The sequence below is a fragment of the Diabrotica undecimpunctata genome, chromosome 9 (genome assembly GCF_040954645.1).
Source record: "Diabrotica undecimpunctata isolate CICGRU chromosome 9, icDiaUnde3, whole genome shotgun sequence".
Taxonomy (NCBI): domain Eukaryota; kingdom Metazoa; phylum Arthropoda; class Insecta; order Coleoptera; family Chrysomelidae; genus Diabrotica; species Diabrotica undecimpunctata.
Window position 1 is genome coordinate 19,435,529 of NC_092811.1, and position 14,964 is coordinate 19,450,492.

At 32.9% G+C, this 14,964-nt stretch overlaps 1 protein-coding gene across 1 annotated transcript in view; it reads right to left on the minus strand.

Annotated features, from left to right (window-relative positions):
* The window catches only part of LOC140450421 (APOBEC1 complementation factor-like), a 39,105-nt gene extending 26,612 nt beyond the window's left edge, over positions 1-12,493 (minus strand). The window contains exon 1 of the mRNA XM_072544058.1: positions 11,749-12,493. Coding sequence (XP_072400159.1) covers positions 11,749-12,432 — 684 coding nt within the window. The 5' untranslated portion in view covers positions 12,433-12,493. The remainder of the gene's footprint in view (positions 1-11,748) is intronic.
* Between the last annotated feature and the right edge of the window lie 2,471 nt (positions 12,494-14,964).

Consider the following 14,964-nt stretch of genomic DNA (forward strand, 5'->3'; position numbering starts at 1 on the left):
TTCGAAGAAATATATCAAGAAACGGATAGAAAAGAAGAAAAAGAAACAATAACGCATTAGTAATAATAAATAATAATTAATAAATTAATTGTACAAGCAAAAAGAGCGATACGATAAATTAACAACATTTTATGAAGTAACGAATAAAAAAGAAATTTTAACATCAATGACTTCTGAGGTATCAGGGCTAGTCTTTTTGTTTTTTGTGAATAGATTTTTTTATTTGTGTATTATTTACGCCGACTGAGGAGTGTTCTAATTTTTAGCAGTGTAATTGCGGCCAGAACATAAAGAAATGTAGGTGTCTTATCTTTATTACAACTGACTCGATTTAAACCGGTTGCACACCTGTTTTGCTGCACCATACTTGTTAAACAAGTATTGCTGTGTTTAGTATATTTTCATTTTATATATTTGTCATAAAGTGTAACCGAAGCTATTTTTTTAAACAACTTTGAATTATTCGTTGTAAATTTGAAACGAATAGTAGTAGTAGAATACATAATAAGCTTTTATTTTTGGTTAAAGTAAGCTTTTATTCGCAATGATACTCTTTAGATCCATGCCGCAAAAATAAAAAGGAAATAGTTATTTGTATGTATAAGAATTAAAAAAAAACAATAAGAGAAATTTTAACGTAAGGATTTACTGATATTAATACCGATCATTAACCCTGCTTTACTACCCATCAAAAATTGACATATTTTACTACCCGGGGTACAGGTGTACCCCAAATTTAAAACACGTGTTAGCAAAAAATCAAATATATTTCTTCTTCTTCTCTGGCTTCTTCTGGCTATGTCCTTCCATTCAGATCTCTCTTGTGCCCTTCTTCTCCATTGTCTTATGGTCATTGTTTTCAGGTCGTCTTCCACTTCATCCAATCATCTCGCTCTGGGCCGTCCTTTTTTTCGCCTTCCTATGGGCTTCCATTGTAACATTTTCTTTGTTGTTTTTGCATCGTTTTGTCTATGCACATGTCCCAGCCATGCCAGTCTTTGACTTTTCACAAATCTTACAATGTCATAACCTTCATTTACTCATTAACCTCGTCGTTTCTCCTGATTCTCCATGTGCCATCTTCCTCTTGTACCGGGCCATATACTTTCCTCAGTATTTTTCTCTCGAATGTCCTGAGTTGGGCTTCATCTTTTTTCGTCATTACCCAAGTTTCACATCCATAGGTTACTACGGGTCTAATCAGTGTTCTGTAGATAGTCATTTTGGTTCTTTTGTCTAATAATTTCGATGTCATCAATCTTTTATTAGCATAGTATGTACGATTCCCGCTGGAAATACGTGCATTAATTTCGCTACTTACGGAGTCTTCTGATTGATTTCTGTGCCGAGATATGTAAAGGCGTCCACTCGTTCGATAGTATAGTTGTCTATTGTGATATTATTTTCATTGTCAATTATTCTTTTGACTGTCATATACTTCGTTTTTGCTTCGTTTATTTTGAGACCTATTTTACTTGCTTCAGGATCAATTTGTTTGAACACTTCCATTAGTCGTGGCTTATTCCTACTAATGATAGCTACATCGTCTGCATATGCAGTAATTTGTACTGATTTGGTGTTTATATGGCCGGTTATATTGGTTTTTCTGATGACTGCCTCAAGAACTAGGTTGAATAGCATGGTTGATAGGGCATCTCCCTGTCTTACTCCCATATTGATGTTAAACAGGGGAGTCAGTTCTCCATCTACTCTGACTGCGGCTTTTGAACCCTGCAACGTCATTTTTATGAGGCTGATGTATTTCTTAGGTATACCTAGATTACAAAGGTCTTTCAGCATTCTGTCTCTTTTCACACTATCAAAAGCTTGTTTAAAGTTTATATACATATTATATAGGTCTATGTCGTATTCATAAGCTTTTTCTTGTATCGTTCTTAGTATGAATATGTTACCTGTAGTGGCTCTATTTGGTCTGAATCCATTTTGATAATCACCAATTATATTTTCGGAGTATTCTAATAATCTATTGTAGATTATACCAGAGAGAATTTTGTATATTACATTTAGCAATGTAATTGGCCTATAATTCTGGCATTCCCTCTTATCTCCTTTTTTATATATTGGCTGTATGAGACCAACTGTCCATTCCTCTGGCATTTGCTCCTTCGTCCTTATTAATGTTATTAGGTAATGGATTCTTTCCCAGAGTTCGGATCCTCCATGCTTTAATAATTCTGCCGAAATTCCGTCCGTTCCTGGTGCTTTATTGTTTTTTGGTTTATTTATAATCTGAACTACTTCTTCATAACTCGGATTTTCGATGTGCAGCTCCGCCGTATAATATATTGTCTCGTTCTGCTCATTTTCGTTGTCTGCATTTAGATTTTCTTCGAAATATTGTTTCCATCTCATTATAATTTTTTGCTTCTCTGTTAGTAGTTCTCCGTCCTTGTCTTTGCATATAGTTAGTTTTGGTCTAAATGACTGTGTGCTTTCTTTTATGCATTTATAGAATTTTCTGCTTTTGCGTCTGTTGTTATGCTTTACGATTTCTTGTAGGTACTTGTTTTTTCATAGCCTCTCTTTTCTTTCTTCTGCATATTCTAGTCGCTTGTATTCTTTTTTCGTTATAAATCTCACTGCTATTTCTTGCGTTTCTTTGAAGTTGGTTAAGTCTAGCTTGCCTTTTTTCCTCTACTGCAGTTCTGCATTCATCATCATACCATTCCGCATTTCTTTGCCTTTTGGCTTTTCCGACAGTTTCAAATATTATCAAATATATTTAGAAAAGGATAAAGTTGTTGTATACAATGGTTTCACATTGTTAAACATAATTATTAATTATTAGTTTTAGTTAATGCAATCTGGACACACTTTTGACTGATGGTTCAGACATATTATGTATTTTTTGCACTTCTTGCACGTTATCCTCGATTTTCTGTCTTGTTTGCGTGTACAAAAAGCGCATCTCCCGGAAGAACTTTGCCTTTGGTCTACATTAGGTACTTCGGGCTCGATATGCAATTTTTTTTCTATAACAGCTCGGAGTTCTTTTGACAAAGTTTGGATTCCGAGCCGTTCTCTCATCAAGAGACCAACTAGGTCGGTACTAAGTTTTTTTAGGAATGACCTTCTGATTGGTATTAATTCCTTTTCTCTGGCATCACTATCTTTACACAGAACTATGGAATTATTTCCAACGAGGTCTACTAAATTGTAAAACATTCTAAGAGGCCAACGTCTTGATTTTCGAGTAGTGGTATATCTATGCTCGAGCTGGCCGAATGTGTTAACTCCGATTTTGGTTCGATAAAATCAATTATTTCGGAAAGCACTGTAGAATTTGGTTTGTCTCCTTTAGGATGCATGGTGGATAACATGACAAAAAAGAGAATTGGTTGACAAAATGAAAAATTAAAGTAAATAAAGAAAAATCATCCCAAATCGCATTTACAACTGTGTTTGTTCCACTCCTGATTCCGTTTTGTCACCCATCCATTTATGTTTTCTATATTGTATGCTCTTGTTATGTTTTCGCTTCTCTCCCTATCCAACAGACGTTTTCTTGATATTCGTCGAAGTATTTTCATCTCTGTTGTTTCTAGTAGTCGTCTCATTTTAGATGTGTCAGGTCTTGTCTCAGCAGTGTATGTTAATAGAAGTCTAATTACTGCTTTATAGATTCTTGTTTTTGTGTCTTGTGTTAGGTGTTTGTTCTTCCAGATTGTGTCATTAATAGATCCCGCAGTTTTACTTGCTTTTAAGCTTTGTTGTCGTACTTCCTCAGCATCTCTGTAACTAGTTATATCTATTCCCAGATATCTAAACCTTGCTTCCTGTTTTATTATTTTTCCATCAATTTCGATTTTACACGTAGTGGGTATTTAGATGTTGTCATACATTTGGTTTTTTTCTGCTGATATTATTATTATATTGCATTTCTTGGCTGTTGTATTCAAGATATGTGTTAATCTTTGGAGCTCGTCTTCTTCCTCTGCGATTAATCCTGCTTGTATTATTTCGTTCATTATTATATTAAAGAGAAGTGGGCTCAACGAGTCACCCTGTCTGACTCCGTTTTGTATTGGTATACACTGTGTTAATTTTCCATTTATCTTTGCCTGTATTCGATTATGTAAGTAGATGCTTTCGATGGTTTGTATAATATTGATTGGTATGTTACTTTTATACAGTAGGTGTAAGACGTCTTCCATGTGGATGCGATCGAAAACATTTGTCAGGTCTATAAAACATATATATGCTGGTTTATTATACTCGATGGCCTTTTCTGTGATTTGTCTTAATACAAATACGGCGTCTACGCAGGATCTTCCGGATCTGAATCCTTGTTGTTCATCTGATGAAGTTGTTAGTTTATTGATGTTGTTGATTAGGACTTTGTGGTAAGTTTAAGTGCGGTGTTCAGTAGATTTATACCTCTATAATTGTTGGGGTCTTCTTTATCTCCTTTCTTGAACATATGTATCATTATGCTGTTTCTCCATGCGTCTGGTATCTTGCACAAAAACTAAACAATAGTTTTTGTATAAGTTTTGTCATCTCTAGGGTTATAGTTTCTCCTCTGTGTTTTAGAATCTCGTTGGTTATTCAATCTGGTCCTGGCGACTTTCTATTTTTAAGTGAATTTATAGCTATCTCTACTTCCTGAAAACTGATTTCTATTTCGTGTCTTAATTCAGGTACGGTATTGTGTTAATTATTATTTTCCTTTCCTTTAAACAGTTCCCTCAGGTATCTTTCCCATTCGTTTGCTGGTATGTTATTCCTTTGTATGTTGGTATGTTTGCTGGTATTCTTTTAATTCTGCCATTTATTTTCGTTAATTTCTTATGAATTTGTTTTTGTGTACCGTAGGAGTAGCTTTCCATACTTTTTGTAAACTGTTTCCAGAGTTCATTTTTTTTTCTTCTTACCAACTACTTTGTTTCATTTCGTATTCTTCTATAGGTGTTTAGGAATTCTGAACTATTTGATGTTTTGTTTTACATTTCTCTTTTATTTCTTTTCTGAACCATGGTGTATTGTTGTTGTTTCTTCTATTACTGTTGTTCAGTACGACTTTGCGGTTTCCTAGAGCTTCTGGTGCTGCTTCTTCAATGCTGTTTTAAATTTTCTTTCAGCTCGCGTTTATATCTTCGATTTCGTCTATTTGTTTCAGCTGTATATTCTGTGATAGCCTCCTTTGATACATTTCTCTTGTAGAGTCGTTCCACAGTGATTCTACATTGAATTTTACCTCGGTGATTTCATGTAGAAAATGTTTTGGTGAACTTTTATTCTTATTTTTGAGTGTACTCCTGGGGGTTGTGAGCGCGAGGACTGGGTGGATTGAGCCCTCAGAAGCCGCGTCTATGCCCACAGTCGGTCCCAATCCCGGATAAAAGAGGAGGGTTAAATGACCAGGTTAGCGTCCTACCCATTGTAAAAAAACACAAGGCTCAAAGAACCGATAAAAAGCCTCGGATCCTGCTAGAGACTTTGTGAAATAGCTTGGGTTGCATTTGGACCGAACGCTTACCTGGAAGCGACACGTTAACGCCAAAAACTCAGCTCAATATAAAGTTAAAACAAACGAATTGGTTATTTGGTAAAAAGCCACAACTATCATTGGAGAAGAAAATACTGCTTTACAAAGTCATACTAAAACCAATATGGACTTACGGCGTAGAACTCTGGGACTATAGCAACTGTTCAAACACAAAAATTGTGCAGACCTGTCGATCAAAAACACTTCGTATGATAGCTAACGCCCCTTGGTATGTGAGCAATTCAACCATCCACAATGACCTAGAAGCACCAACCGTAAAAGATGGCACATCACTTCACGCCAACAAGGCCAAAATTCTTAATTCAAAGCACCACAGCCAAATTTTGTAGTTTTCAAAAATCAAATTTCAGCAATTTTTGCAATAATTGAGCAACAAATTGAGAAAAATAACTTTATAAACTCTTATTTTAAAGGATTTTCTATGCTTTTCAGTAAAATTATGTCATTTTTCCATATAATTCACCAGTCTTCACTTTTAGTATTTAAAATCAAATAGCAATCTTACATTGTGTACATATTGTTTATAAGTAAAAAATTACGTTTAATCTTTTGCATATTTTGCTTATTATATTTCTCTCTCTCTCTCTCTCTCTCTCTCTCTCTCTCTCTCTCTCTAATTTCTCTGATTTAACATAATATGCAAGCACGAGAAAATTTTCTTAATTTTCTATCGTTTTTTGTATTGTTCTAAATATTATTCCCAACATATAAATCTAATTCTTCGAATTTGCCCTTTTTTCATTAATTTTCGGTCCATTCTGTATATATTATTTTTATTTAATTTATGTACATAAAGTACCTCGACAACTGTGCTCATTGGTACATTCTGTATAATTATTTACTTTATAATAATTTTTAATTACACGTTTCTTATCATTCTTTTCTAAATTGGCCTTAAAAAATTTTTCAACTCTCTTCTGCTATAATAAATATTACAACCTCAAATCCAAAATAAATAAACTACTACAAAAGAAAAGATTTGTCATTTTGAATACTTGTTCAGTCAAACAAGTTGAAAGGGGCCTGCCCTGAACCGTTGCTCGCATCTCATTGGCATACTCTCTTGGATTTGACAGATGTTCTCAGACCCCATTGTGACCAATCTTGTGGCAGACGTCTCGTTTTGTTCCTTTCAAGTAAAGCTACATAAAATGGCATTCTTGGCACATAATTTCTTATTGTGGAAGAAGTAATTTTTGAATAGGGGGCACTTGCGGACAAGACAAAGATGAAAGATTAGATTTTCAGGTAAATAATAATCAGTAAATAACAATAAAAGAAATAAAAAATCCTAAGAATGAACATCATTTCCTGAGTTATCTACAAACATTGTCGGTCCAATTTTGCAACATCCCTTTAGCGTTTAAATATTTTGAATAACTTGACCTTTTTGTGACACAAAAATAACACAATGAAAAGTGGAAATATGATTTAAAAAAAATTCTATCTTTTTCCTATTATTCATACGGTTTTTCTATTTGTAAGTGTGTTTCTTCACCAGCTTTTCATTGAGCCTACTTGCATCAGTGAGACATAAAAAGGTCAGTTATTATAAATGTTTATAAGCTAAAAAGTCTGTTTAAATAAATGTTTATAAACTAAAATACTGTTTTTTAAAAACAAATTTAATAAAAAAAGTTTTCTCAATACCTATATAATATAGGTACCTTAAAATAAACGTTCATAGAATCGATTGTGATCTGCAAAATGCCTATAGAGTCACTGTTTGGGGAAGTACAGTTGTTTAAATAATCGCTCTCCAGGATAAACAAATTAAATAACTTAACTATTTGTTAACTAACCTACCACTTAAATGTAAATACACGGAAATCTCCCATTGCCTGACGGGGAATACCGCGAAATATTCGAGACCTAGCTCCAAAGACCAGGGGGCGAAGGAAAGCCGGGGCTGGTTGTACCGCAGGAGGACAACTTACCTCGGTGGGTTTGGGAAGGTGTGTGTGGGAAGTAGGAATAAGTCTTTGTTTTATATAGATATATATTTTTATAGATATATTTATAAAATATATAAAAATAAAAATATAATACAAAATTTTGAGCACCCAGTATTAACATTGGCAAATTTTTTTATGCTTAAATAAAAATAGAGTTTAGTACACGCTGAAAAAGAATTTTTGTTTTTTCAGCATAAATATTAACCACAACAATAATTTTTGAAGTTGCATGTGTAATATGAAAAATTTTTCAAAAACTTTAAATATCTCAAAAACGGCTATTTTTTCGAGAATAGTACCCAATAAAAATCGATCCAGAATTTTACGCAGATTCTAAAAAAAGTAACAAAAAGCACAGTTTCTATTTAAAATAAGAAACTTAATGGCAACTTCCGGTACAACCGGAAGTGCTAGAAGAATGCAAATATTTAAAAAATAAAGAATGCTTTGCATAACCCATTATTCCAAGTTTGCAGACACCAGTGACGACCAGAACTTTAAAAACTTTTAACCGACATGTTGCGAGAATGACCCTGTATATTTCATACTCAATGTTTATCAATTTACATTATGATATTCAATTATTATAAAACATAATACAAAGTTATTTTATTAAAAAAATCCCTAATGTCGTATTATCAAATTAAGAAAACCGTACATTTCTAATTTGAGAACCGCTGACTACCTGAGGCAAATCTGAGCAGACACTTTTATTACTTATGCGACAGGCTAAAACGATCCTACTATACTCAAAACAACTGTCGTTTGCCTGGCCAGTTCAGTATCACAAACAGGGTACTTTTTTGCTTATGTCTCTGGTCTAATGATGAAAAGACCTTTTGATCTAAACCGACTGAAAATGACAGTGACCAAGAAGAAGTTTGAATCATAAGCCAATAATTTTTATGTGTTTTTTAAATTTTCATACTAGGTAGATGAACTATAGAAAGGGTAAAACAGAAAAGTCTACAATTTCGAAGAAAAGTCGTAAGCAATATACACTATTCCAGGCTTAAAATGTAAAATAGGTACATGTAGTACATAGGTAAATGTAAATACAATCACTATTTTAAGGAAAATCTAAAAAAAATCATTTTGAGAATTTCATTTTTATAATAATATTATTATGTACATATTATGTATTTACATTTAAAATATACTTGGAATTAAAAAGTAAATATACTTATATACTTAATTCATTGTACCGTGTTTTTATTCAATAGTGTTACGATAAATGTGAGTCACACCATAAACTGTAAATCGGGTCCCAACTTATACCTGCTATTGGAACTTTCCAGATGAAGATCGAATAATATCGTTAACGTCCCGACCCAAGGTTAAAGAAGCAGGCAAAAACTTCTGGATAAACATATCAGGTATAAAACGGACGATTTGAGATTTAAAAGGACAGGCGAAAACAAGTGTCGATTAATAAATTGTTCGCGCGGCTATTTACATTGTATAGTACATCCACTAATAATTTTCCAACATAAACATGCCTCATTCTGGTATCAAAGAGACCGCCTTTCAAATCAAGGTTGTCAGACATATTTCCTAAAATTCCTAAGGTTATATTTAAAAAATATTCTCTATTCTCTATTCGTTATTATTCAATTGCTAGTCAACGAACGACACTCTTAAAAAATAATATGAACATATTCTCAAAAAATATATCTATAAATTAATTAACTAGGTACTAATATTTCCATGGACTCTTCACTAATGAATTAAAGCAACCGTGAACTTTGTATTATTACTTATACTCTAAGTAATTTTCGAATATCGGCAACATTGTAGTCTGGAGAGAATTTGAACATTCCGTTCATATCGACGTTGCCATGTTGGTGAATTTAGCGGTAATACTTTTATAGATATAATGATCGACTTTTAAGATATCAGACAACTTTTAAGAATCCAAGTTCTCAAAAACGGTTTCAAGAATTGTATTATTTTTTTCCAAATTTCATTGATTTTATACCTTACGTGGAAACATGAAAAATTGCAAATATATTAATATGGTATTAAAGTTATATTCACTAATTTTAAACTCATGCATTACGGCAATAGCGAAGCGCAAAGCTATAAATTTTTAATGAACACCTGTTTGTCTCGCTGTGTGACACCCTAAAATATTTCCTTTTGCAGAGGCGGAGGTTTATTATAATGTAAGTAATAGGATAATAAGGTAAGTAATAATATTTTTCTAGGGTGGCATTTTTTAAGATACATCAACTTCTGTGTTATCAATAAATAATGACAAGTATGTTAATGACAGCTCCGAATTAAAAAATAAAGATTTGCACATACAATCCCAAAGAATAGTTTTAAATATGTATGAGTGTTTGAAAAAAGAAAATATTGGGATGGCTGATAATGCAATTGTTCTAATTGTATCTAATGCATTGCTATTGTCGGCCAAAAATATAACAAAGTCTTCTGCCGATTATCACGAAGATATGACAGCCGATTTATTTAAAAAGTGGTTTGTTGAACAACTCTTGCCCAATATTCCGCCGAATTTAGTGATTGTTATGGATAATGCGTCGTATCATTCCCGCATATTAAATAAAATACCTAATAATAACACGAAAAAGGACGAAATTTTAAAATTTATGCAATTTAAAAACATCACTGTTCCTAAAAAGATTCCAGTAAAGAAAGAATTAATTAGAATGATCAAAAGTCGGAATTTTAAAAACGAATACGTTATTGACACCATTTGCAGCAGGCACGGCCATACTCTTTTGCGATTACCTTCATACTATTGCATTTATAATCCAATTGAATTGGTTTGGGGTACCGTAAAAAAACGATTGCGAAAATATAATCAGTCACCAACATTAAGCGCAATGGCCATTGAGAATATTGGAGAAATAATTAGTGGCATTAATAGCGATGTGTGGAAAAATTGCGAAGCTCATGTTGTAAAAATAGAAAACGAATATCCTGTTTTACCGGCAATAGCACCAATAGTTATCCAACCTGGGAACGATTCGACTTCAGAAGACTCTGACGATTCTTTTCAGTCCTTCTAATTAATTTCTTTACAGCTATCGCGATGCATCTTGAACACTAGTATTCATTATTATACAGTGTGTCGCATTTAAGATGAAGACACCTCTATATATCAGCTACTAAAATACATACAGATTTGACATTTTGCACAGTCATACATGTTGATAGTGCACAGTTTTTTAAGATAGTCATCTGAAATTTAAATTTTAAACGCGGCTTACTGCGAATCCACAAACAGGGTAAATTTTCGATATTTTGCTTCGCGTTAGAGAAATCGGAAAAAATTATTTGGAAAAGTTGTTCCAATTATTGTAGCCGCACATACCATATTTCATGAAAAATTCGCAATTTTAGTTTTTCAGTATTATTTGTAATCTCGATCCTAAATCTACAATTGGCTGTCTAAAGATGCATCTCGGGACAGCCAGCTGTCCGTTTTAGAACCCTGACTACAATTGAAGAGCCGGAAACAATTCAAATTCAAAAGATCACCTTTTTCTGCTACGGAAAATATTGCTCCGATTTCTCACCAAAATCAATGTTGAGACTTTAGTTTAGATACTCTTGAATCTCAAAAATACTCATTTACATATTTTTCAAGCCTCGAAAATGCATATTAGGTATCGCATTTTTCGGATTTTAAATCGCCTATATCTCCAAAACTATTAACTTTTGAGAAAAATGACATAGATCTTATTTAGAGTCACCCAAAAACCTAAAAAATATTTTTTGGAGCACAAAAGGTGATATTTTGAATTTGTTTAAAAAATTGTTTAAACAATTTCTGCCCAAAAATTGAGAAATTTTCCTGAATATAATTATGTAAAAATTAATAAAAATTATATGATTTTTCTTGAAATATGCGTTTGATAACTGATCCCTTTTCTTAATTTCCACGCCAATGGTCGGCATTGGCATCAAAGAATCTCAAAAGCCGACGCTTGACAAACTGACATTGGAAAAAGTATAACCGGTGTGAATGTTTTAAATAAATTATATAAGTGTAAATAAATTATTATTTAAGTGTTTCTATGTAGATTAAATAAATAAGTGTATGTAAATAAACTTATAAATTGTTGTAAAATGTAGAACATTTTTTTAATAAATAAAGTCAATAAATTAGATTTATAAAAACAGTTCAATAGGAAACAAGTATAAAAATCTTTTAAGCCAAATTATTCAAATATCCATATTTTAACTTTGAATTTTAATTGAATTATGAAAGATAAAAACTAAATAAAAACTTACGTTTGCCATTGTTTCAGGATCAACGTCTGGAATAGGTTCCGACCAATTAACATACAGTTCTCGATTCCAAAGGATGAGATTGTGGGGAGTTAATTGCCTTCTAGCCAAGCTAGCTAGTTTATGTGTTGCAAACTCAATAAACGCGAATCCTCGATTTTTCTTAGGATCAAAATTTTCAGGATACATAATTACATCCACAACACCATCAATTGCTGACTTAATAGCTTCGAAGAGCTCATCCTTTGTTTTGTCCATCGGTATATTGCCTACAAAAAGCTTGCAATTGTCGACAGATTTCGAAACGATAATTTTTAAACCCGACCTTAGTGTTACGCCGTTCAAGGTCTTTATTGCGTTTTCAGCGTCTTCAGATTTAAAGTAACTTGCAAAAGCAAATCCTCGAGTTTTATTCATGAAATCTAGCATTAATCGAAATTGGCACAAGCTCCCAGCTGTTTCAAACAGTGGAATCAATTCGTCTTCATAAACAGTTTTTGCGAGATTGCCGATGAACACCTCACACTTTCGTGGCGAAGCCTTGTCTATATAATTCAAATGGGTATAGATTCTTTGCCCATTTTGGCGTAGTATGGTATATTCCGGGCGATATTTTAATATTCTTTGAATTTTATTATTAATTTCTTTTTCGCTTCGAATGCGGTCAAATTTGCCAGAAAAAACCATTATACCGCCTGCTGCTTTAAACAATAGACTGAACTTCTTTGTATGATTTGGATTCTTGCTTTTTTATTAACTGGATTACTGAAAATTGGGTTGTAACAGCTGTTGGTTGCGTCCAAGGATAGACTGAAAACTGATCTTTTTATGACTTGGCTTCTCACTTTTTTATTAGGGTAAACTACTTATAGTGATTGGCCACTGTCAGCTATTGGCACCTTGTAGGATTTTTACATTATTTTAAGAATATAGAGTAATATACTGACCACTGATATTATTTTATGACAGTGGCAACCCTGTACAAATAGTATCTAACTTCATTTTATTGTACTACAACATTTTTTAGCAAAAATACTTAAGAATCGTAAAGAGAGCCAGTATTGGAAAGCAGGATATTTTAGAAGGTATGTTTTCGACTCATGCAACGAAAACTGTAGTAACACAATTTTTGTATAAATGGAGTTGCTACCTTCTTCTGAATTATTCGATACGCAGCTTTAACATAGAATATTGTAACTCTAGCGACTGTAGAGGCAACTTAAAATACACTATTCAGTTTTATAGTCTCTCAAATCACTCACCATATTTTTAACGATAACTGCATTAAGTTGAGTTACTTTAATCTTCGCTGCATAATCATCATATTTTTTAAACAATTTTGTCGTATATTGAGTGACTACAGCTTTCTTTGCAAAATGTCTAGATAGTGATGTGTCTTCTTTGAGTATTACTATTGACTTGTTTTCATTTTCGTGAATAACTTTTTGAGGTTATGCACCTACATAAATATTTGCTTAGGCTTTGTGTAAAGATTGTTTCAAGTTTAAAATATGAATCAAATTAATCAAATATTGGAGTTATCTAAAAAAATTATTGAACAACCTGACCCCGATAAGAATAGATACAAAAGCAATCATATTATTACTTTGATAGCACTTCAAATTTCCTTTTACCATCATAAAAGCTATTAATACCTAGTAGGTATTGTTTATATCTGAATTCTTATGACTATCAGAAATATAGTTCAAGAGCCATATATGTAGTTTTTTTATTTAATTAATGGCTTTGGATAACTTGATCCATTTAGCCACGATAATGTATTTGACTACTTGAATTTGTTAATGATGTATTGACCTATTGCATTTGTTAACAAAATAGTACTTCGCATAGAAGTAAATTAAAAGTATAATATAAACATCAGTATCACAAGAATCAGTGGATTGATAAAAAACCATACATTCATTCGTTCCATTCAATGCCCTAACCAACTTAAAGTGAATATTTAGAGCCAACAAGGTATTACATAATATAGTGATACTTTTCACGCTAAGGTGCCTTTCATAGCGACTTTATTACAACACAAGACAGGCATATAAGGAAGACAAATTATTTTAGTAGCAGTATACGGTCCAACAGAAGACAGCTCAATTGTAGAAAAAGAACAATTCATAGAACAACTGCAAGAAGAAATCGAAAAGAGAAAGAAGAACCAAGAAATAATTATCGCCGGTGACCTGAATGGAAGAACAGGAAGAAAAGAAAACGACAGAACAGTTGGTAGATTTGGAGAAGATATAATGAACGATAACGGGGAGAGATTGATTGAGCTATGCGAAATAAACCATTTAAAGATCACAAACGGCTTCTACAAACATAAAGACATACACAAATACACTTGGACACAAGAAACAAGAAAATTGAAGTCTATTATTGATTATGTTATAGTAAACCACGAAAGCTCGATAAAAATAAAAGACGTGAGAGTAAAGCGAGGCGCAGAATGCGGCACAGATCACAAACTAGTAATCGCTTGGATGGAATTCCCCTTCATATGGACCCAACAGAAACTGACCCAGGGAGAGTCTGACCAAGTTACGGCTCCGGCTACACCTGTCAATACGTGCTCAACACAAGAAAAGAAATTTAAAATCAATTTATTAGAAGAAGACTCAATAAAAGACCTATATAAGCGAAGATTGGACCAAAAGCTAGAGGAGTTTCGGTATGAATCATTAGAACAAACATACGAACACATAAAAACCTGCATGAAGACAGCAGCCCTAGAAACTCTTGGAGAAGTGGACAAAAAATACACCCACCAAACTACGAAATTAACCGAAGACACACTAACATGCATAAAAGAGAAAAAAGAACTCCATATAAAATACCTGAACACAAAAAACTATGAGGACTTGGAACTATACAGGAAAAAAAATAAAGAAGTGAAAAGAAAAGTGGCAAATGAAAAAAATGAATAATGGGAAAAAACATGCACAGAGATAGAACAGCACATAGGAGGAACGAGAAATTCAGAGTCATGGCGCATCTTAAAGTCGCTCCAAAGAAATAAGACAGAGAAAATCAAGATCGGTCAAATCAAAGAAAACGAATGGCAAGAATACTATAAAAAATTGCTAACCGAAGACCGCCCCGAATTCAAAGAATCAGAAATAGACGGAATAGAAATCTACACACATGACGAAATCGAATTAAGCCTAGCTGAGGTAAAAAGAACGATCAAACTCTAAAGAACAAAAA